Source organism: Eufriesea mexicana, unplaced genomic scaffold (assembly GCF_001483705.2).
Source record: "Eufriesea mexicana isolate 0111107269 unplaced genomic scaffold, ASM148370v2 scaffold2208, whole genome shotgun sequence".
Classification (NCBI taxonomy): domain Eukaryota; kingdom Metazoa; phylum Arthropoda; class Insecta; order Hymenoptera; family Apidae; genus Eufriesea; species Eufriesea mexicana.
The window spans coordinates 224,529-249,275 of NW_016910292.1; the positions used below are offsets into that span (position 1 = coordinate 224,529).

The window sequence follows — 24,747 nt, forward strand, 5'->3', positions numbered from 1 at the left end:
TATATTAGTTATATATATATATACGTATTAGTAATATGTATTAGTAATGTATACATTAATTTCAATAGTGAGCTCAAAATAAAGCTAGTACAGGCAAAACAGGCAAAACAGAAAATGGTGACGAGTTATGGTCACTTAAAAATGTCTATACTTCGACATAGTAAGTGGACTGTCTCCCTATCTTACTATCGCATGTCTTTTATGCTCCACGAGCTAGGAGGTCTCGCTCCTATATAGACCCTTGGTTGGGCTATAGAATTTGTAATTGTGTGGAGTTTCCGAATCTGAGGCACAAGAGCAGGTACTAAGTACGGGGTCGGCAACATGCATTTTTCCTGATGAGTAATAACATCGCCGAAACGGTATTTCAAGGATTAACAGCGCGTAATTAACGACATCTCGTGGTCAGCATCGAAATAAGCCTACGTCGTATTGTAAGCGATCGACGAGTAAACACACGTGGTTTTACGAACTTCCTGAACAGCTAATGTAATCTATGGCGTTGAAGTTAAAGTTGTAACGGAAATAGTTTCCGAAGGTTATCGGAATTTTCGGAGAATTAACCCTTATCTAACGATTTAAGGGGGTATTGTTGTAATCCGACTTAAAAAAAAATCAGTTTTTCCTTTTTTACGTCTTCTCAAAGTTTATGGCTTCGAAAATGTTCGAAAAGTTTCCAGCTTGCACTGTTTACGTGGAACCTTTTAGACACCACGTCTCTCGCCCGTGATTTTCATGTTCGACCCGATTCCCGCACCATATTGCAGGCGAAGGGTTTGACAGCGAATTCGAGGTCCGTGATGATCATTCGTCATGCGAAATGGTTCTTAATGATCACGTAATAAAGATGTATGACTTAAAGATACGACTGAGAGAGAAATACAGTTTCGCCTGAACTTATGCCTTGGTGTACGATCATTTTCATCTGAATGGGATTGACAGTTGGACTACTGAGTGTGACAGTGTAGCTCGTCGTGGAATCTTTGGTTCTGCAAAGATATTATCCGTCTTTTATCCATAAACTGATATAATAAGTCGACGGTTTCGTACGAAAATAGGTAATTTTTGGGAGCTTTTAAATAAAAACGCAAATGCAAACACGGTGAACACTATGACGATGTTGGTATTACAGAAAACGATGGGTTTCCTGAATTAAAATACGAGAGTTGAATTACAATAAATCGGAGTTGAATTATATTCATTCTGTCTTCGAACAATGAATAAAATTAACGAGAGTCAATTTTGATATAAATCCTGCAATTCGAAATGAACGATGGAATTTTTGAAAACTTGAATCGTCAGCTCGACAGCTAACTTACTATCTTTATCAATTTTTATAGTCTCGCTTCGACTACTATTTCTTACGTAAGTACATATATTTGGACACGCGTTAGAGATTCGTGGTCTCAGTAATAATTATCAATTATCATCTAACCACGTAACAATTTCTACACCGTTATTTGCCCATCTCGTGCATCACGTATGACGCAGAGAATAAATTCGCCGCGTGGAAAACGTGTGAAAAATAAATTCCAATCATCCGATTCGTACATACATTTTCCAACTTTTATCCTCGACAAATTTTCCGTCATGAATTTTCTAAGTAGCAAAGTATACGAGAATGTCCGATTAAATCTCGCAAGAACTGTGAATAATAGGAAGCCGGATAAAGAACCAGTATTCAGGATTCTTCTCTATAACCTATCCACGAGAGGAGAGAAAAATGGCCGAAACGAAATGGCCGACGAGTTATTAAATGGCCATCGCGGTTCTCGGACGGAGCCATCAGCATCCGCGGCGGCAGGCGGCTCGATCCGCTCGCGGATTTTGCTAATGCGATTTCCATAAATTATTATCGACTCCGGCCAATGCATATTTATGCGTGACGTACACATCGTCCTTCCTCTTATCGCGACAGAAGGACGAGCGAACCGCAAATAAAGCACTCGAATAGCGACGCTAGAGACTAGAGGCCTCTGTGGCGATCGATCCGCGATGATTCACGCGCGTCCGCCATCGATAAAATTATTTGCCTCGCGATCGTTTGTTGTTCGTCAGCCTCGCGATATCGCGATCGCGGACGTGCCTCTTCGCGCGGTGATCGTTCTGCAAAATATTTTCCTCCCCGGCGCGGGGGACCTTCTTTTACCTTCCTTTTTGGCTTATTATCAGCGCGAAAACGCGACGCGCCGAGCAATGGCCGACGGTTATATTTAAACCGCGATTGCGGTAATCGAGCGATTAGCCACCGAAATTTCACGGTAAACAACGCTCTCTTGTGGCTGTTGTTCGGCTGATTGCGAGTCTGCGTTAGATACGGAGTACTCGCGATCGCGGAGCTGATACACGAGCCTCCAAGTTACAATTTCCTGTTTTTCTTTTTTTCTTTTTTTTCCTAATCCGGCGGTAACGCAGTCTCGACGGGGAACGTAGGAGTGTGGCATGGAAGTTTCTCGAGCATCGTTCGCTGCGAGAAAGAGAGAGGGAGAGAGAGAAATAGAAATTTTTGAAGAATTTGGAATTTTGGAAATTTTTGGTATGGAGAGAGAGCGAGAGAAATACAACATTTTGAAATATTTGAAATTTTGGCAATTTTGGCAATTTTAGGAATTTTTGGCGCCAAGAGAGAGAAGAGAAATAGAAATTTTGGAAATATTTGAAATTTTAGGAATTTTTGGTGCCAAGAGAGAGAAGAGAAATAGAAATTTATGCAATATTTGAAATTTTAAGAATTTCTGGTGTCTGAGAATTTTAGAAATTTTAGACATTTCAAGTTTTGAGAATAAATTAAATCTTAGCTATCTATGACCGAAATTTCGCTTGACTTCCAAGCGGAAGAAATTTTAATTATAAATATTAATATTGGGTTAATAATACGATTACTATTCAAATTTAAATATAGGAGTATAGATATGCAACTTCCAAGTTACATAACGTTATAAGGAAATAACTAGTATAGAACACGTATAAAATTTGTCACGTCAGTAAAGCATCGAATTCTTATTGAAATTCTTAAAGTTTAGGCGAGGAACCACGTGTCACATATTTTTGAACATTTTTATACATATCCATCTCGGTGCTCTATAGTCATCATCAACGAAAATTCGCACAAAAATTGTCTCGAGACTTCCATTTATAAAACAAAATCGACACAATTGTCAAAATTTCGAAAATTAATTAAAATTCGCTCCCAACTCACCCTAAACGAACAATTCTCATTAAAACAGAAATAATTTCTGTCTATCAATTAACCCTACTATCCCAAAACCATTATTCAACCATAATGCACGAAGATGCACATAAACGAAAAACAACATCATCAATCACCATCTATCCACCAACGACACTAAATAATTCGCATTATCTTGTCCAAATAACGCGTAATTAATTCGTCAAACATCTAAAAATCGGAGTATAATTTCTTTTCCCACAGAACTCGACAATTCGAGAGATTATCCAGTACCAGAACTCGTCAAAGATGTAAGAACGACACGCGCAACACCGGGGTTGGATCGTCCCTCCACGCTGTTCAGGAACCGAGATAAGATCGGTTCGATGATCGCGAGGGTGTCGAGGATGGAGAATCGCGAGGCGGAGATGAAATCTCGGTGCCTGGCTTCCGTGGGTGGCTCCACGAGGACGTAATTCAACGTTAACGTAGCGGAAGTGGCGATAAAACGGACGAGCGGCAGATAGCGCGCGCTCTCGCAAGAATGAACACGATTACGAAGTCTCAATGAACGGCCACCTCGGTTACGACGTGTTCCCGCCGGAAGCGGAAGAGATAGCGCGAAAACTACGCGAACGGAGCCTCCACGCAGCCCTGGAAATTGATTCATTTTCCCCGGTTTGCTCGCCATTGCCCAGACAGGGGTCCGTTCCACGATCGACATCGGCGTCCTCCGAGTTCGCGCGAGATTAACGAGCCTCTGCGCCAGGGATAATTGATTAGGACCCATTTCGCGAATAAAGTTCAGCAAGACAGAGTTAAATGCTCGATCTCGGGATTTATCCGAAGAATTTGTCATAATAATTAACCCTTTGCGCTCGATGACTTTTTCGTTAGAGAAAAATAGTAATTCGAAGATCTTCTGTCATAGAGTCGACGATTTTTTTAAAATGATAAATGAGAAATCGTATGCAAATTAAGACGTAGAATTATTTTTCCTCGACATTCCACACATCGTTAGGTAATTTTAAATTTGATATATTAATTAACGCCGATCTTTAGAATCTGATTAAATGCAAAATGCACCTTTCGAGTGCAAAGGGTTAACCTCCGTGTCATTCCTTCGATGATCGAGAGTGCTTGAATGGCGAGTAAGATCCTATTTTTAATGAATTTCGCCTAATTTTCATTTTTCAAAAATTGTTCCGGGAATCTTGGTAAATATTTGTACAAACACTGTGTACGTAGGTGTCTCGTTTAATTGTTTCACTCGTTTACGAGTTTTCGCGCCATTTTTATGATTTAAGAGAGATGGGGGAAGGAGGGGGTAGCTCCAAAAGCCATTTTGGGAAATTGGTAAAGATTCGTATATTTTGGAAACTTTTTATATTTCGATATTTATATTTGATGGTATAGTTTAATAATTAAATTTATGTTAATTGGGATAAGTATTATTATAGTAATCGAATAAAATATGCAATTGTAATATTTCTTAAATTATTTCTTTAGGGGTGATCGCCCTCATTATCCGCCCCTATATTTCCCACTGTAAGATACTATAATTTATTCGACGATACTAATTCTAGGGAAATACTAGGAATTTTTAGTGTATTAATATTAAATCTTCCATAAATAAATGTCTATTTAAAATTCTTTTTCCACCCAGTTTTTCTCACCTAACACGACTACTATTATGCAAAAATATTCATATAACCAATTTGCAATAATTCCTAGATTAATATTAATCCCTCTCACTCTCCTTTCCCCGAGATCCAGTATACATAACCTAACTAACCTACCGCGTAAGTCACTAGATCACTTGAAATGCTAAAAAGTTCAATTTCGTTGGAGAACAAAATTGACGAATAAAATTTTTCTGGAATTCCAACAGCTCAGGAAAGATACGAAATATCAACTTTGAATCTACCATCGAGACAAGACTGTCAGTCCCGCCTGTCAAGAGACAGACACTGACAATCAGAACAAAGTGTATACACGAAGGTTGTTAAAGAGCTCGATGAATCCGCTCGTGCAATTGATAAACTCGATCGAAAATCAGCCATTACGAAAGCTCTCGGTGGCAAACATCGAAGCGTTATCTGCACGCCGGTGGCGCCCCCTGGCCCCTCGCGCGCTCGCGTGATTAGCATATTTGGCGGGACGCGGCGAGGGGGCCTGATGGACCGGAGGAGCAAGAAGAAAGGGCCGGTTATCGTTGTTTTGGCAAGCAGCTTCGTGCCGTACAACGTCCTCGTCGGTCCAATCGCGCTTTCCACCGACGAAAGCGTGACTCACCGTGTATATTAACCCCGCGGCGTGTTTACGCTGGCTGAAGTGCGCTCGAATGGCCGTATGTCAAAATCACGGTTGCATAACGCGCGACTCCCCTTCGACCAGCCTCCACCTCCATCCCTCTAGCTCCCTTACGGATATTTAGAGGTGACTCAGGCGTGGATTACGAGACTTGGCTGCCACTTTGACCTTAATGTTTAGACGAGAGCTGCTCGGCATGGACGGGACACGCTCGAGCTGGTCGAAATAGACCGAAAACAGCGAGCTTCCACGAGGATACACGTCTGCGCTTTTCTTGGCGATGTCGCGATGCTCGTGTCGAATGGTAATCGAGAAGTGGCTTGTAGGAGGCCTCGTATGTGACATAATAGGGATTAAACGCTTGGAATCAGAGAAGGAGCGTCTAATTAGAGATTAGAAGATGAACAGGGTTTAGGTGAACACGATAGTTCGGTTCGCTGTCAAAGATGATATACATTCGAGGTTATTCAGGGTGACTAGAAGCAGATGTTCAGAGTGCTTCAGCATCAGACGATAGTAAACTCTTGGACGTCTTAAAATAGTATCTTCGAGACCAAGTGTCTAAAAAAGGCCAATCGCTGTCTAATTCGATAGTCATAAAGACTAGAGTCGAAAAATCCCTAGGATCAGACAGCTCGTCTTATCTTATCATCGAACGGTTGACGAAACGAGCAAGAAGAATCCACATGTCTCTTAACTTATCCATTCGATTCTGGTATATTCGAGAAAAATAGAGTGTCTCTAAAAGTCCCTAGGTTTAAATAATGTCATTTAAACTGTTTCTTATTCTAAAAGAAACGAGGAGGAAAGAAGCGACGAGGGTCACAACAGATAACCCAATCGGACGTAACGCGTGAGTCATCGTATCTACGTTACGCTACAGAAAAAAGCAAAATATTCGCAAAAGTCACTAGACTGAAATAACAATCTTGAAACTGTCTCCTAGCCACAGGAAACGACAAAGAGAAAAGCAACGAGGGTCCTAATGGACAACCTAATCGCGCATGACGTACGAGTCATACTATCTACGTCACGCGATTGAAAAAAGCAAAATATCCCCAAAAGTCTCTAGACCTAAACAACAATAGTCAACCTGTCTCCCATTCCCATAAAACGAAAAGAAGCGACGATGGTCGTAATAAACAACCTAATCGCGCGTGACCCACGAGTCGTTCGATCCACGTTCCGTGATTAAAAGAAGCAAAATATCCCCAAAAGTCCCTAGACTGGAAGTACAACATTCGAAACGTGCCCTGGTCGCGCGATACGCGAAAGAGAGAGGCGAGGAGGATGGCAAGAGGCAACCTAATCGCATTCGCGACGCCGCGTGTAATGCACGAGCCGCTTGCATAATTTACGACGAAGACGCACATGCAGTCGCGCGTGCACCGCGAGAACGCGATTCGAATCGCTGCGTCCTTATCTGCAAGGCGATATCGCGCGCCTCGCCGCGTCGTTCGAGCCCGGTGGCGCTTAGTTCATCGGTGAATTTAGCTGGCATCGCTCTCCCCGTCGCCGCGACGCGTCGCTTTCGCGCGGCGACAGCGTGCGTTTTTTAGAACGGGACCAGAGAGACCGGCTGGCCGAGCGGCTCCGCTGGCCGCCATCTTGCGCGCGTCTAGGGGTATCTAGGTTGTAGATGGCACTCCGCGAGCGGTTTCGACGACGGACATCGGAATTCGGTAATCTCGTAACGCGCACGCACCACGAGTTTCTTCGTCTTCCAACGTTTCCTACGCGGATGACTATTAATACGGATGACAGGAAACTCTATCACGTTTCACCGACTTCTTAACCAAAGAGGTTGCAAAACCTGCCCAACTCGAACAAGATCGATCCGCAACCAGATCTATCCAGCTGAAGACTGGCATTCGCGTGGGCTCGCTGCGTCAATCGCGATTCAGGAGCGCAACGACCAAATCCTCAATTCGAAATTGCGAATCTAGGTCTCTCCTTTGCGAAACCAAACTAGCTTCACCTTCGGTCCTGGTCATATATAACGATATAAAACATTTTTGAATAGGAAACGAATAATTGACATCGAAACGTTTGACACCAAATAGACTAGTTCCTTTGATATCTCAATAAGATCAAGACCAATGAAACGAAACGAAAGGACAGGAAAGAAAAGAAAGAAAACGAAACTGAAACGAAATAGAGAGGATTCTGTTTCCTCCTCGATGGGGAATTTCTCATGCAAAATACACAGACGGTGCACAGAACGCGGAAGAAGCTGGTGATGCGTGTCGTTCCGTTTGTTGCGCTTCACGAGCGCTTACTTCATCGCTAATTTAACCGGTCACCCTGCTCCCGTCGTCCCATCGAAAAAGCCACGACGTGCACAGTCGATAACCTCTGCCTGTCACGGGACCGGCCACGTCGGACATTCGACGTAGCATTATTTATAATCGCTTTATGGCCGCTTTTCTTGCCCGAGTCCGGGACAGGGCTCGCGGAAACGGCGTCGTGGACAGGCGAGGAAGCAACGTAGGAACGGACGTAGAACAACAATCGTGCCACGACCGGACGCCCAACGCTTTTACTGGCAATAAACCGAAAGCGTGACGCAAATCGGAGATAAATTTAAACGACTCCCCGTGACGCGAGCCGCGAATTATTCCTAGGACCGAGGGACGAGACACCGGCGAGCACGTGGATCACAGGCTTTTTAGAAAGGTGCCTTCTATTTTCTGCGCCAGCCATTAGGCGACCCGCTGCTTCCGTCGCAGTTTCCGTCACTCCATTTTTTCTTCCCAATTCCAAGGTTGCTTTTGACCAAAGAGAAGATTGTCGATCCGTGGATCTGTTTTTCCAAACGAGGAGACGATAGAGATTGCTATTGAATAGCATTTATCACAAGATGGCGAATTTTTTGTTGATATTGTTGGAATAAATCACAATCGCGCAGTGATGATGTCAGACGTGCTAGACGTCGCAGACTAGTGACGGATTTTGGGTCCTAAGGACGCCATTTTAAAAGACATACTGATTTCTGGAATTCTACAGTTCCAAATCCAAAACATATAGATTATAGAGCACATTAGCAATTATAGTCTTTACAGGCACTTACATTCCTTGTTTGTATTTTTATAAGTGTATTTTATTGTTCATTATATAACTATATACAGTTAGATCCCTACGTGTCACAATAAATTTTATATTTTAATTGAAGAAACTGCGATAGATATCAACGATGTGATACAGGCTTAAACCCTACGAGTCTCTGAATTGGGTTTCTCTTTAAGCTAGAGTCGTTGGTTTTACAGGAGCTTCCTAGAGTCAGTCAATAGTCAGTAGTCACAGGACCTTCCTAGACTGAGTCAATAGTTAGTAGTCAGTCAATCAGTAGTCAATAGGAGCTTCCTAGAGTCAGTCAATAGTCAGTAGTCACAGGACCTTCCTAGAGTCAGTCAGTAGTCACAGGACCTTCCTAGACTGAGTCAATAGTTAGTAGTCAGTCAATCAGTAGTCACAGGACCTTCCTAGAGTCAGTCAGTAGTCAATAGTCCATCAATCAGTAGTCACGGGACCTTTCTAGAGTCAGCCAGTAGTCACAGGACCATCCTAGAGTCAGCCAGTAGTCACAGGACCATCCTAGAGTCAGTCAGTAGCCACAAGATCATCCTAGAGTCAGTCAGTAGTCACAAGACCATCCTAGAGTCAGTCAGTAGTCACAGGACCTTCCTAGAGTCAGTCAGTAGTCAATAGTCCATCAATCAGTAGTCACAGGACTTTTCTAGAGTCAGTCAGTAGTCACGGGTACCTTTCTAGAGTCAGCCAGTAGTCACAGGACCATCCTAGAGTCAGTCAGTAGCCACAAGACCATCCTAGAGTCAGTCAGTAGTCACAGGACCTTCCTAGACTCAGTCAATAGTTAGTAGTCAGTCAATCAGTAGTCACAGGACCTTCCTAGAGTCAGTCAATAGTCAGTAGTCCGTCAATCAGTAGTCACAGGACTTTTCTAGAGTCAGTCAGTAGTCACGGGACCTTTCTAGAGTCAGTCAGCAGTCACAAGACCTTCCCAGAGTTACTATGCATGATTTCACTAATGTATAATACAGTCTCAAATAGAGAATACTAAGTATTCTTACTAATATTTTAAATTTGCAGCTTTGACTAATGGGTCCATCGTTCCAATCTTCTTTAACCTATCACTGACATGTCAAATGGAAGTGGTGCGAATCATATATCGAATGAGATCGCGAATTTGTCGAATTTGGAATTTTCCACGACAGGATGGAGTTGGAAACTCCAATAATCAGTGAATAATTCCGTTCCCCTTCGACCTATTGTTGGAACGTCAGTGGAAAGTTGGCACCTCGTAGGAGCTGAGTCACGTCTTCTACGAGATGTCGAATATTTTGAATTTCAAATTTCGCCTGACAGTTGGAGAGCATAAATCGGTGACTCTTTCTCGGCTTATCGTCGACACGTCAGCGGAAAGTCAGAGGTCGAGGTAGGCTCTCGCGGATCCGTTGGACTCGAAGAATTTTGCGAAGTTCCTCGCCAAGTCGGCAGATTAGGAGGCGCTGCTCATTATCAGCCACTGATAGCGAGCGATTCTATTATTAATTCGTAATCAAGGTCACTACCAGTCGCAGTGGCAGATAACCATATTTGTAAGCAGCGTATCTAACCAGGCTCGGGCTACATATTTTCCAGCTAGAGGCTCAACGCGATCGACGTTGAGCATCGCCTTTCACCGTTCTAAAACGACGATAGAAAAGAAAATGGGCAGACATCGTGACACGATTCCGAGATTCTGACAATACTCCGACAAACATAGTCTAGTAAAACCAAGAAAACTCCGGCGAGGAAACTTCCACGTCCCGAAATTATCCCCTAGATTCGAATTATCAGCGATTTTTCCAGCTGGAATTAAATTGGAATGGAATTAAACGGTAAAAGGACCTAAGAACCATTGATTCCGAGATTCTGACAATACTCCGACGAACATACTCTAGTAAAACTATGAAAACTCCGATCAGGAAACTTCTACGTCCCGAAATTATTCCCTAGATTCGAATTATTCGAAATTTTTCCAGTTGGAATTAAATTGGAACGGAATTAAACGGTAAAAAGGCGGGAAAAGCATTGATTCCGAGATTCTGACAATATTCTGACGAATATAATTTAATAGAAGCAAAGGAAAATCCGGTGAGGAAGCTTCCACGTCTTAAAATTATTCCCTAGATTCGAATTATCCACGATTTTTCCAGCTGGAATGGAATTGAAATGGAATTAAATGATAAAATGATGGGAAAACCATTCCGGAATTTAGGAAATAACTCGGACACAGCGAAGAAATTGTGCAACGCCTCGAGACGCGAGAAAGTTCTGGAAGGCGAAAAAGTACTCCAGGTGTGGGGCCAAAGTACGCTCCGAGCATATCGATCTTTCCAAATTCTATCGATTCCCACTCTGCTCGATCGACGAGGAAGATACGCGGTCCTCCGTCCCGCAAGTATGCTAGCCGCCATGATCGTTAGATAACGATCAATTAATGCTGGCACGCTATCGAATGACATTTCTCAACGTCCACCTCGCGAGCAATCGATTATCACGCCTCCGTCTCTGTAGATCAAGCTCGACCAACGATGTAACAAACATAAAACAATTTTCCACGAAATGCCATAATCAACCTCACACCAATGATCCTCGGATCTAGACGAATTGCGTTTTTTTGGACCCCGCGAAACAAATGTAAAACAATTTCCGACAAAATACTGTAATCAAACTGTTACCAATGATCCTCGGATCCAGAGGAATTGCGTTCCTCTGGACCCCGTGTAACAAACGTGAAACAATTTCCAACGAAATGCCATAATCAAATTCCTACCAATGATCGTCGGATCCAGAGGAATTGCATTTTTCTGGACTCTGCGAAACAAATATAAAACAATTTCCCACGAAATGCAATAATCGAACTTCCACCAATGATCCTCGGATTCAGAGGAATAGCGTTCCTCTGGACCCCAGTCCAGGCCGCCATCTTGGATCTTCCGTAACGCCGATACGTATCAACAAACGATCCCGATCGCGTCTTTTCCCTTTCACGTCTCTAATTTCCCACGAAATGCTATAATCAAACTCCCACCAATGATACTCGAACCCTAATTTCCCACGAAATGCTATAATCAAACTCCCACCAATGATACTCGGATCCTAATTTCCCACGAAATGCTATAATCAAACTGTCACCAATGATCCTCGGCTCCAGAGGAATTGCGTTTTTCTGGACTCCGTGTAACAAACATAAAACAATTTCCCACGAAATGCCATAATCAAACTCCCACCAATGATCCTCGGATCTTAACTTCCCACGAAATGCTATAATCAAACTCTCACCAATGATCCTCGGATCCTAATTTCCCACGAAATGCTATAATCAAACTTCCACCAATGATCCTAGAATTCTAATTTCCCACGAAATGCTATAATCAAACTCTCACCAATGATCCTCGGCTCCAGAGGAATTGCGTTCTTCTGGACTCCGTGTAACAAACATAAAACAATTTCCCACGAAATGCCATAATTAAACTCCCACCAATGATACTCGGATCTTAATTTCCCACGAAATGCTATAATCAAACTCTCACCAATGATACTCGGATCCTAATTTCCCACGAAATGCTATAATCAAACTCCCACCAATGATCCTAGAATTCTAATTTCCCACGAAATGCTATAATCAAACTCTCACCAATGATCCTCGGCTCCAGAGGAATTGCGTTCTTCTGGACTCCGTGTAACAAACATAAAACAATTTCCCACGAAATGCCATAATCAAACTCCCACCAATGATACTCGAACCCTAATTTCCCACGAAATGCTATAATCAAACTCCCACCAATGATCCTCGGATCCTAATTTCCCACGAAATGCTATAATCAAACTGTCACCAATGATCCTCGGCTCCAGAGGAATTGCGTTCTTCTGAACTCCGTGTAACAAACATAAAACAATTTCCCACGAAATGCCATAATCAAACTCCCACCAATGATACTCGAACCCTAATTTCCCACGAAATGCTATAATCAAACTCCCACCAATGATCCTCGGATCCTAATTTCCCACGAAATGCTATAATCAAACTGTCACCAATGATCCTCGGCTCCAGAGGAATTGCGTTCTTCTGAACTCCGTGTAACAAACATAAAACAATTTCCCACGAAATGCCATAATCAAACTCCCACCAATGATACTCGAACCCTAATTTCCCACGAAATGCTATAATCAAACTCCCACAGATGATCCTAGAATCCTAATTTCCCACGAAATGCTATAATCAAACTCCCACCGATGATCCTACAATCCTAATTTCCAACGAAATGCTACAATCAAACTCCCACCAATAAACCTCGGATCCAAAGGAATCGCGTTCCTCTGTACCCGCGTCCGGGCCGCCATCTTGGATCTTCGGTGGCGCCGATACGTATCAACAAACGATCTCGACTCTCGTCTCTCCTCTTTCACGTCTCTATTCTTGCCTTTCTATAAATCTTCTACGTTCCTACGTAAACATTCGCGGATTTTTCTTCTTCTTTTTATTAAAACGTACCGCGAATTTTCTGTTTGTTTTCGTTAAAAGTTTCCGCAGAAATTCCGAGATCGCGTATCGAGGTTCCCGTATCGCGATCGACGCGCCGTGGAAACGGGAGCCTCGCGATCGGCTCGAACGCGAGGATAGTCGAAAGCAGAAGGCCGCGCGAGTTGAGTCACGCGGTTTTTCATAATCCTAAGGCTGCGCGCGTTTTTCTCCGCGGGCATTCCGCGCGCGCATTCCCGGCTAATGCGCGAATATTCGCCGCGCTCGAGTCACGCTCGTGGAAAGCGGCCTTTAAGCGGCACGCGCGAGCGCCACGGCCTTTCAGCCTTCCGAAGGCGAGTGATAAACGACCGCTCGATAAGACCCTCGCGGTTCACCGTGTCTGCCGATTCGGGCACTGGGCATTCGTGTCGCCACACCGAGATATTTTCCTGCTCTTTTCGCGGATTTTTCGGAAGCAGCTCGCGTGGGCCGTAGAAAACGTCCTCGTAGGTGACGAGCGAAGGTACCACGCGCCGAAAATATCGACGGTGACTAAGTGAGACTCTCGAAGAGATCGCGACCGGTGTCGAAGCAACGTTGCGAAACGAATTTACCGATTTATAACCTGTCATTAGATATACCTTTTCATACCTCGTTGTCAATTCCCTGTCTCGAGCATTGCTGACGAGATGAACGAAATTAAATGGAATTAAAAAATTGTTCGATATCTAAAACTTGATACATATCTGTGTTACTTGACACTTGGTTGAGAAATAATAATAAAATTTCATAATAATAAAATATCCGAAATTTGGTCGAGTTATCTAGTTTGACAGGTTCAGTATTGGATCCGGTTCTATTCAGTTGAAACGAGTTGGTAGATCTAGACGAGAAGAAAGATCCTTCGCAAGGTAGAAAAGATGATTGACAGCTGGGCTCCAGGGTCGTCGCAGGAACCGGAATTCTCCAGGTTCGTAATCTTCCACGATTCACGAGCCTGCTACTCGAAATTCCCTCTGCCTATTCCTAATCACTATACCTCACACGAAAACATAGAAAAAGAAGCAAAGAAAGGTAGAAAAATGGAGAAAAATGTACACGAACGTCAAATCGCTGTCAAAAACTGTCAAGAATAAAAATCGGCGAGAAAGATCACTATAGGAGGCAGGAAGGAACGCGTGACAACGTCAAAGGTGAGAAACTCGTAGAGTTTAATCGCGAGCGAGAGGAGAGAGACGAAACACGGGCGAGAGAGACAGAGAGAGGAGAGAGAGAGGGAAAAAAGGCGACGAACGGGCCGAATACACTCGACACACGGCGATACACACGAGCCGCGGCAAAGGTGGGGATCTATTCATAGGAATGAGTCATGTCGGAGATGACGCCGCGAATAGTCGGCCAGAATTTGCGCACTACACTATGCCACCGGGCTCCGTCCCTGATTCCGTTTGCCAAACGGCGAACATCGCCGATACCAACGGCTCGTGCACGCGCCGACACTTTCCTCAACTTTGTTGCTGCCGACCGCGAGGAACCCGCCGATGGAGGCCAGGCTTCCCTTCCGCTCGCAGGTAACCTCTTCCACCGACACCTCCCACCTGGCCAGGCTTCAACGACGCGGTTGCAAAATTCTGCCGCAACAGCTGTCCCGTTAGCTTTCACGTTGCTTCGTCGTCCCATCCATTTTATTTCACTTTCCCGTCGTTTTTCCCCTCTTTTTCTTTTATTTCTTGACAGCGTTGTCAAAGTTCAGAGATTCGATCTCGGTTTGACACTGGAAAGGTGTAGTGTACGTTTCTCAGGTGTCATAGGGTTCTTTGTTTTAGTTTTCCTGCTATACTTGGATATAGATTTTATCACGTCTTGACAGTGGAATGGTTTAGTATGTTTTGACACCCTCATTGGGTTTTTATTGTTTCATTTGTTTATTTTTTGACAACGTTGTCAAGGTTCAGAGATACGATCTCAGTTTGACTCTGGAAAGGTGTAGTGTACGCTTTTGAGGTGTCATAGGGTTCTTGTTTTATTTTTCGTACTGTACCTAGATGTATATTTTATCACGTTTTGACAGTGCAGTGGTGTAGTATGCTTTGACACCCTCATTGGGTTTTTATTGTTTCATTTGTTTATTTTTTGACAACGTTGTCAAGGTTCAGAGATACGATCTCGGTTTGACTCTGGAAAGGTATAGTGTACGTTTTTGAGGTGTCATAGGGTTCTAGTTTTAATTTTGTTACTATACTTGGATATAGATTTTATCACGTTTTGACAGTGCAATGGTGTAGTATGCTTTGACACCCTCGTTGGGTTTTTATTGTTTTATTTTTTCATTTTTTGACAACGTTGTCAGAGTTCCGTTTGACTCTGAATCGGTATAGTATCTTTTGACACTTTTATTTCTTTATTTTTTGACAACGCTGTCAAAGTTCCGAGATTTCATCTCATTCTGACACTGGAACAGTATTAGTATAATATACGTTCTTGGACTCTCATAGGGTTCTTATTCTATTTTTATTTTTATTTGTAGCATATTTCAATCTTGTGACAGTTCACTGTCAATTAGGATTCTCACATAGCTTTTCTTTCTGTTCTGTATTTTCTATTTATTTTTGTACTCATTACTAACCCTGAGATTCTATTTCGTTTCGACCCTGGCATGGTTCAGTGTCTTTCTAATCTTTGACACTGACAGCGTGTCTCACTTTAATTCTGAAATGGTACACTGTCCCTTTGACACTATATTCCAGAATCTTCCAAATTTCGTGCTTTTCCCTCGTTTCAAAGCCACGGAAAAATCTACAAAAATTTACCGAAATACAGGGTGTTCCAACAAAACGTATACATACTTTAATACCTTATTCTTTCTTTTTCTCCTATTTTTATAATCACGTAAAATCTGTATACATGTTTTGGGACACTCTGTATTTTCACCCTGTATTTCTGTGTTTCACAGTCCCCAGACGAGAGACTGAGACGAGTAATTTCACTGTGGTCAGCTATGAATTAGACTAACATTCAGGGCTCCATTCCCTAGAAATCTTCCACCTACGTTTATCCAACAATAGAAAATAATTTATTCGAATTCCACAGCTATTGGCACAGTTATCTTATCTATTTCCACATTCTTCGCATTTACTATTTTATCTGGCCAGAATTATTTAATCACGTGTAATTATTCCCATATCTCCTAACCTAGACATAGATTCCCCACTGCATAAGAGAGGCTAAAATCGTCGAGAAACGATCTAAATCCAGCCCAGTGTCGAAATACTAATTCGAGTGCCCCATCCACGTGATCTTTTATCTAAAGACACCTCCCCTGTCGAGTCCGTTTCGTCATCATCAGACGCAAACGCGTCCAGTCGATAGGTAAATACACCGGCGAGAGTGGACGGAATAACAAAGAACTGGTTTGCACGCGATGCTTTTATTTCCAACGCGACCCTCGATATTCGGATGCCGGTTCTAACGGTCCGAATCGGTTTGAGGAACGCCGTGGCCTGTTCCGAGGAAGAAAATTCATTGAGGAAACCTCATTGATCCATCGGCGAGACTGAATGAGCCGTGCAGAGTCGGCTTTCATGCCACCAGTCTCGTCATTTTCCACGCCTCATCCCCGTCAGACGACCTTCCATCGGATGTTGCATGCGGAGCAAAACGCAGCCGCGTGCACGGCGATGCACGCGAATAGAAATTGATACTAATAGCGGAAAATTCGCCGGGATCTTCATTCATGACGCGCGGCCACTGACGCAGGCCTCTGCCATCATGTTTGCCCGCGCGCCTCGGCCACGCTATCGCGATTCTGCGTCGTTTCTCCCGCTGTCTCCCGTCGTTATCTGGATGGCTAGATTTGCGAGGAAAACAAGGAGGATGGAAAACAAGGTGGATGGAAAAATACCAGCGTTATCGATCTTTCGTGATTGACTAATTCGTGACGCTGTCACGCCGAGTATAGGCTCGCGAGGCTTCTGCACGAAGCGATGTTTATCGCCAACGAATCGATTCGACTTGGTCAATGGAATACTTGGACGACCAGTTGGAGATTGAATGGGGAGAATCGATAAGACGAATCCAAGGATTTCGCACTGAATTTTTCTCTGCACAGGATTTGAGATCTCTGCAGAGCATGGTGTAATGATTACACAGATTTTTAATAATAGATTTATGGGATCTGTCAATTTGACGGATGGGTTGCTCCAATTGTACGATTAAGATTAATATAATATGTAATTGCTTTTAAATTAAACTAATCGTTAATCGGTTGCCTCTGAGACAAAATTATGTTCCTCGACTGCCAATGCTTCGAATCTCGTTTATAAGGAGAGGGGAAGGAAGGGCTGGGTTAAAATGAGTCCATCACTCGGTGGCCAATTGTACTTTATGTGGTAATGGTTATAAAGATTTTTAAATATATATATATGTATTGGAATGAGTGGAACAAGTATGTATGGGATGGAAATATCTAACGAATTCAGGTTATTGTGATAAATGAGTATGAATGTAATGATTGAGGTGTTGTGTGAATTGTGTATGTTAATGTAATATATGAAAGAAGAAAGAAAAAAGAGAAGAGTGATTTGGCATACGTCAGTTGCAACTGAGTATTAATTGCAACCCCTTTGCACTCGAGAGGCGTCCCCCATTTTATAAAATTTGGAAGATCGATATTAATTAATATATCAAATTTAAAATAATGTAACAGTGTGCGAGGTGTCGAAATGAAATAATTCTACGTGTTAATTATTATACGATTTCTGATTCAGTGCTAAAAAAATATCATCAGCCTTGTAGCAGAAAATTTGTCAACTCGTACCCTTCTTTACCCAAAAAATCGTCGAGCGCAAAGGGTTCACATCTGTATACCTATTTATACATATTTGGCACCTGTCAAATTAACAGGTAAAAGAAACCAGGTGTCTTGTTTTTAACGATTAGTTTAATTTAAAAACAATTACAATATTAACAGTCATAACCCTTTGCACTCGAGAGGTGAACTTCAGTCACCATTTTATAAAATTTGGAAGATCGATATTAATTAATATATCAAATTTAACGTAATGTAACAGTGTGCGAAGTATCGAAGTCAAACAATTCGAAAATTCTATTATTATACAATTCTTTATTTACTGCTCAAAAAAATATCGTCAATTTTTTAGTAGAGAATCTTTGAATTTCTACTCTCCTCTAACCAAAAGATCGTCAAGTGCAAAGGGTTAACAGTGAGAAGAGGTGCATGTGATCGTGATAAATTAATTAAATTTAAACTTAATATTTGTGTTTGGTAATCTTCGTAATTAAATAAAGAATTGTTCTTATTGTTATTAATATTTCATCCACCATTAACACATGGTCGACCCTTCACGCGGGTTTCCCGCCAAGTGTCACGTGGGATTTTTCTTTTATGGTAGATCGATGTCTTTCTGTCGTAGGTTCTGGGAATAGAGATAAGTGCTCGGGGTGCTTTCTCGCATGGCGTACGTGAATTTTTAACGACGGAATTGCTACAAATGACCGGTTGTCGTAGATGCAATTAGACTGGATAGACACACGTGATTCATTCATACATATAAATGATCGAATTTTTCAAAATTGTACCGTCGATGAAATATCCGATGGGTGATTTATTACCTAAAATCAATTTCTCCTATTTTTTCTTTTTTACTGTGGAATTGGTGGATTTGACGAATGGGAAACTAGAGTCGCGTTTCAGAAGAAACGCAATGAGAAGAGAAATAAATATTCAAGAATCGATTATTACGCAAATCGCTCGCAGGTCAAGGTGACTAATTACACGTTCCAGAATCTTAAAAAGTTTGAGTATATGAATTTGTCGATCATTCATTTTTCGACTCATTCAAATTTAAAATGAATATCTACTTCTGTCTCATACGTTCAATCGAATTTTTAAATAAATAAATCGTACATTTATTTCCAGGGAAAAAACAACAAAAAATCGCAATCTGTGGTGTCGAAGGATGCAAATTGAACTCAAAATTGTGAATAAATTCGGTAGGCTTAAAAAACGAAGACTGTAAAACAAGAATATTTCTTTAAATATCTTCCTTTGAAGTATTAACCGAAATAATAAATTAATGAGAATTAAAAAAAAAATATATCCACGTTTGTGCCATATATTTAATCGATTTCTCCAATAAGCAAATTGCACCTATATTATCCTCCTCTTCTCCCTAAAAAGAGAATCCCAATCTGCCATGACTAAAGATGCAAATTGAATTCATAATTGTCAATAAATTTGGAAGATTTAAAAAGAGAAGACTATAAAACAAGAATATCTTTCTATTATAAATATCTTCCGTTGAAATACTAAAAGAAATAATTAATGAGAATCAAAAAAATAAAAATAAAAAGAAAATATCCACTATTGTCTCAAATATTTAATCGATTTCTCAAATAACCAAATCGCACCTATATTAGCCTCTCCTACATCTAAAAGGAAAATCCCAATCTGCCATAATTAAAGATGCAAATTAAATTCAAAATTGTCAATAAATTTGGAAGGTTTAAAAAGGATAAAGACTATTATAAAACAAGGATATTTATCTAGATACCTTCCTTTGAAGCATGAACTAAAATAATTAACAAGAATTAAAAAAATATAAAAATAAATAAAAAAGAAATATCCACTATTGTCTCATATATTTAATCGTTTTCTCAAATTGCAGCTATATTAGCTTTTCCTAACCCTAAAAAGAAAATCCCAATCTGCCAAGACTAAAGATACAAATTGAACTCAAAATTGTGAATAAATTCGAGTACCGAGTATAGCCACCTAAACAGTAATATAGCCCTTGAATTAATCTATGTGCTGGTCAACATAAATTGTATAGCAATTCTAGAATGATAGACAAATCTATTATCGCAAGAGATACTAACAATTAACAATACAGTACTAAGTATAGCCATCTATATAGTACTATTGCCATTGGATTAATTTATTCTAATAACTGATCATCTAAATTTTATAGCAATTCTATAGTGATCAAAAAATGATAAAAGAAGGATATCTTTCTAAATATCTCTATTCGAAGAATTTACCGAAATTAATTAAGATTAATATGAAGTTAAAAAAGAAAAATTACATATTAAGATTAATATGAAGTTAAAAAAGAAAAATTACATATTAAGATTAATATGAAGTTAAAAAAGAAAAATTACATATTAAGATTAATATGAAGTTAAAAGAGAAAAATAACATATTAAGATTAATATGAAGTTAAAAAAGGAAAAAAAGAAAAAAAATTGTTGAAACGGGAACGAAGGTGAATCGAAAAAGGTGGAGTGGAAGTCGAGCAGGCCAAGAAAGGAGGTTCAACGACAGAATCGACGCGGAATACTCGTCGTCCCGTCAATGGATCGTGGTTCAGTTGGTGGACGTACACACCAGTAGCCGCATTCCGTAAAACGAGCACGTATCGGCGTATCTGGACGGAACGAGGCGAGAAAACGCGTTTAGTGGAGTACAGAGTACTGTTACTCGAGCCTCGATGGAGAGGAGCACGAGCCACCGTCGATACGCAATCTTGCCACCCACGTTTCCCTCGCGTTTTCCATTCAGTTTCCCGGCCGATTCACGAGCAACCCGTTTTTCAGCCAAACTAATTGCGATTCACGCCTCCTCCTCCGCGCCTCTCGCGCTAAAATTAATTTATGGCCAATAACGCTCGACCATACGATCTTAACTTTTCCTCGCGCCGTACCGCCGTTCTCCGCGCGCAAATTTATAGCTTTGCTTATAAACGACTGCCTGTAATTTGCTTAGACGAAAAATACCGCCATTTCTCTCCTACTGCTGTAAAATATCACCTTTTCCGAAATAAAAATTAAAGAGAAATTAACCTCTATACCTTTGCTTAGATATCATTACTATATTATTCGCTTTGACGAAAATTAACACCGCCATTTTTGTCATATTAATATAGAATATCACCTTTTCCGAAATAAAAATTAAAGAAAAATTACTCTTTCTGTCTATGCTTATAAATGATTTATTATTCGCCTAAGTGAAAATAACACCGACATTTTTATCGTATTAATATAAAATCTCTCCTTTTCCGAAATAAAAATTAAAGGAAAATTATTCTTTCTATCTTTGCTTATAAATGACTTATTATTCGCCTAAGTGAAAATAACACCGTCATTTTTATCGAATTAATATAAAATATCACCTTTTCCGAAATAAAAATTAAAGAAAAATTAGTCTTCGCACCTTTTCTTATCAGTGAAGGCTTATTATTCGCCTAAGTGAAAATAACACCGCCATTTTTATCATATTAATATAAAATATTACCTTTTCCGAAATAAAGATTAAAGAAAAATTAGTCTTCGTATCTTTTCTTCTATATGACTTATTATTCGCCTATTATTCGCCAAAGTGAAAATAACACCGCCATTTTTATCGTATTAATATGAAATCTCACCTTTTCCGAAATAAAAATTAAATGAAAATTAGTTTTCATAGCTTCCCCTATAAACAACTGCTTATTATTGGCTTAGACGAAAAATAACACCGCCATTTTTATCGTATCAGTATAAAATCTCACCTTTCCCGAAATAAAAATTAAAGAAACATTGCTTTATACCTTTGTTTACAAATGTCTGCTTATTATTCGCTTAGGCCACAAATAACACCGCCATTTTACAAGTATTACTATAAACTGTCAGAAAAATATCAGAGAAATTACTTCAAAGGTAACGAGATTTAGAAAGGATCCACATTATTTTATAATATAGATTTGCATATGCTTCTTCAACTAAGCAGCTAATTAATTATACTTACACGATAATTCACGACAGGCAAATAATTTTGTCGCGCGGAGAGATCGTACAACAATTTTATTGGCAATTTTATCTTATCGTGCTCGCGAGAAATTTTTCTAAATTCTCTCCGCTGCCGAGAGAGCGAGACGAGAATTTATGAAGATGCGAATGGAAGGCAGCGTTTAGCGAGCGCCTGATAAATATACGCGATTTTTGCACGAATTCTTGAGCAAGAACGGCCGCTGATAATTGATAAAATACGAAACGATACGCGAGAGAGTACATATCCCGGGGGCGAGCGAAAGTCGTAAATTTTTACACCGGGTTCGGGCAAATAAAGCGTGCGGATGATTCGGCGTTTGCGGGAAGAACGCGGAGGAAAAGGCGCAGAAGCGACTTTCGCGACCGCCGCATCATCGTTATTTCCGAAAGTCAGCCACTCCCACGTGATCTTATATAAACAACAAACAACGAATATAACGAGGGTCGTCGTTTATTTCTCCAACCACCGATGTTATTATAAAACGTGACAGAGAGCTCTCAGACTCTCTCAACGCAATCTTCGTGTAACTTCGCGAAACTTCGCGAAAGCCTCGAAATCTTCCATCGACAACCATAACAACGATGCTCTTTTGAGAATAAAAATAATCGAAAATTGGACTCACCCAAAAGTAGAGCAGGCTCTCTGTTATCCTCCAGCAGCGCGACGAGGACGAGGAACAGGGGATGCTGAACAGGCAGTCGGTCGACATCGTCGGTGCAGTCGTCATAGACGACCACCTCCCTGTAATGCCTTCTACGCAACAGCTCCTTGCCTTCCCTGGTGTTGGCCAGGTCAGCCAGACTCGCTTTGCCCAGTTGCAGCCTCCTGCGGTTGAACCGATCCGAGCAGTTCACGTTAATAGCCCCTCTGACGTGGTTCACGTTGTACAGTATGAACGGGCGACAGTCCAGCAAGACGGGACTGTCAGGGTCCCGGGTGAAGAGACGGTTCACCAGTTCATCAGCGGTGATGGTCTTAGTTCTCTCGAGCACCAGCTGTCTCTGCAGCGTGTTGTTCTCGGAACAGGGGCTAGCCGGTAGGCTCACGGTCTCCAGTTTGCAGCGTTTCGATACGGACAGCTGATGCTGATGGAAGTGGTGATGGTGATGGAGATGATGGTAGTGGCGATGCACGTCGGACAACGGAAGCTCGCAGTCGGTGCCGCTGCTGGAGCTGCTGCAGCCGCTGATGCTGCTTCCGCTGGCGTTCAGGCTACACTCTGTGCCGTCGCTGGCGATACAGCTGTCCACGCCGCTGCTGGTCGACGAGCTAGGCGAAACCGTGGACGTCGGTGAGGACAAGAACGTGGACGCGCTGGCTGGCGGTCCTGGCTCGCTCAGGCTGCGGTTCAGAACCAGCTTCAGATTGTCCCGGGACCGTCCGGCCGAGACCGGCTCGCAGCACACCAGAGTCGACATCGGTGACAACGAGGATGGCTGCTGCTGCTGCTGCTGCGGCTGCTGTTGTTGTTGGAGCGGGTACCCGCTCCTGACGTCAGTCGTGGTTATATCGAGACGCGAGCTAGACGCTGCTGCGGATCAGAAGGGTGATCTCGTCAGATGTTACGCGCTTTCTGCTGCGCATCGGGTGCGAAGGAGTGTTTATGAAGTTTCGGGATTGGGGAGGGAGCGGAGAATAATTCGAGGCAATTCGGGGTTTAGATTTCACAGCGTGTTAGAGGGATCTTTGTCAAACTTCGTAGGAGGATGTTTTGCGTTCTACGTTTACGCGATTTGGATCTGGTGAATCATCGTTAACGGTGGTCCAGGATGGCCGATGGAAATAAAACGTATCTCGGGGCACGTAGATCGTTCTTTCTCTGGTATTATACTTCGTTGGTTCTTCTTTGGGCAACTATTACTCTCTGTGTAATGAGAATTAATTAATCGAACGACGTATTCGCGTGAATACCTATGTCACAATTTTTTCTCCGCGATATTTTCTTGTATGAGTGAACCAAAGTATCGTGTAGACCTAGAAGACTCAGGGATTCTCTTTCTACGGTTAGGGGACGCAGGGACCTTCTGTGTTTAGGCCTAGAGGACTCAGGGATCCTCTGTGTCTCGGCCTAGAGGACTCAGGGATCCTCTGTGTCTCGGCCTAGAGGACTCAGGGATCCTCTGTTTAGGCCTAGAGGACTCAAGGATCCTCTGTCTAGGTCTAAAAAACTCAGGGATCCTATGCTTAGGCCTAAAGGACTCAGGGATCCTCTGTCTAGGCTTAGAGAACTCAGGGATCTTCTATGTTTAGGTCTAGAGGAGTTAGGGATCCTCTGTCTAGGCCTAGGGAACTCAGGGACCCTCTGTGTCTCGGCCTAGAGGACTCAGGGATCCTCTGCTTAGGCCTAGAGGACTCAAGGATCCTCTATCTAGGCCTAGAGGACTCAAGGATCCTCTATCTAGGCCTAGAGGACTCAAGGATCCTCTATCTAGGCCTAGAGGACATAGGGATCCTCTGTCTAGGCCTAGAGAATTCGGGGACCCTCTGTATTTAGGCCTAGAGGACTCAGAGATTCTCTGGCTAGGCCTAGAAGACTCAGGGACCCTCTGTGCCTAGGCCTAAAGAACTCAGGGATCCTCTGTCTAGGCCTAGAGGAATTAGGGATCTTCTGTCTAGGTCCAAATGACATAGAGACCCACTGTGTTTAGGCCTAGAGGACTCAGGGATCCTCTGTCGAGACGATATATTCGCGCGAATACCTATGCTACGACTTTTTCTCCGCGAAATTTTCCATTACTCCTTAACCAAAGTATCCTATACCCTTGGAGGACTCAGGGATCCTCTGTCAAGAAGCTTTCCTCTCTAACCTGCTGAAAGCACGTCGCCGACTTGGGGTGTCCGGGGACGGAACTGCAGCGACGTCGATTGGTATTCTAAGCAACTAGAAGCGCCTGCTGACTAGCGTTATCG

General features: G+C 42.1%; 1 protein-coding gene across 5 annotated transcripts in view; it reads right to left on the bottom strand.

The window, feature by feature from the left end:
- Positions 1-24,747, bottom strand: part of LOC108549763 (dual specificity protein phosphatase 10) — a 125,309-nt gene that overhangs the window by 65,305 nt on the left and 35,257 nt on the right. For 3 of the 5 annotated variants that reach the window (XM_017903264.1, XM_017903269.1, XM_017903267.1), the window contains one exon: positions 22,460-23,368. In XM_017903264.1, the coding sequence (XP_017758753.1) occupies positions 22,460-23,368 (909 nt within the window). The remainder of the gene's footprint in view (positions 1-22,459; positions 23,369-24,747) is intronic. The other 2 variants (XM_017903266.1, XM_017903268.1) reach the window with 1 other exon arrangement.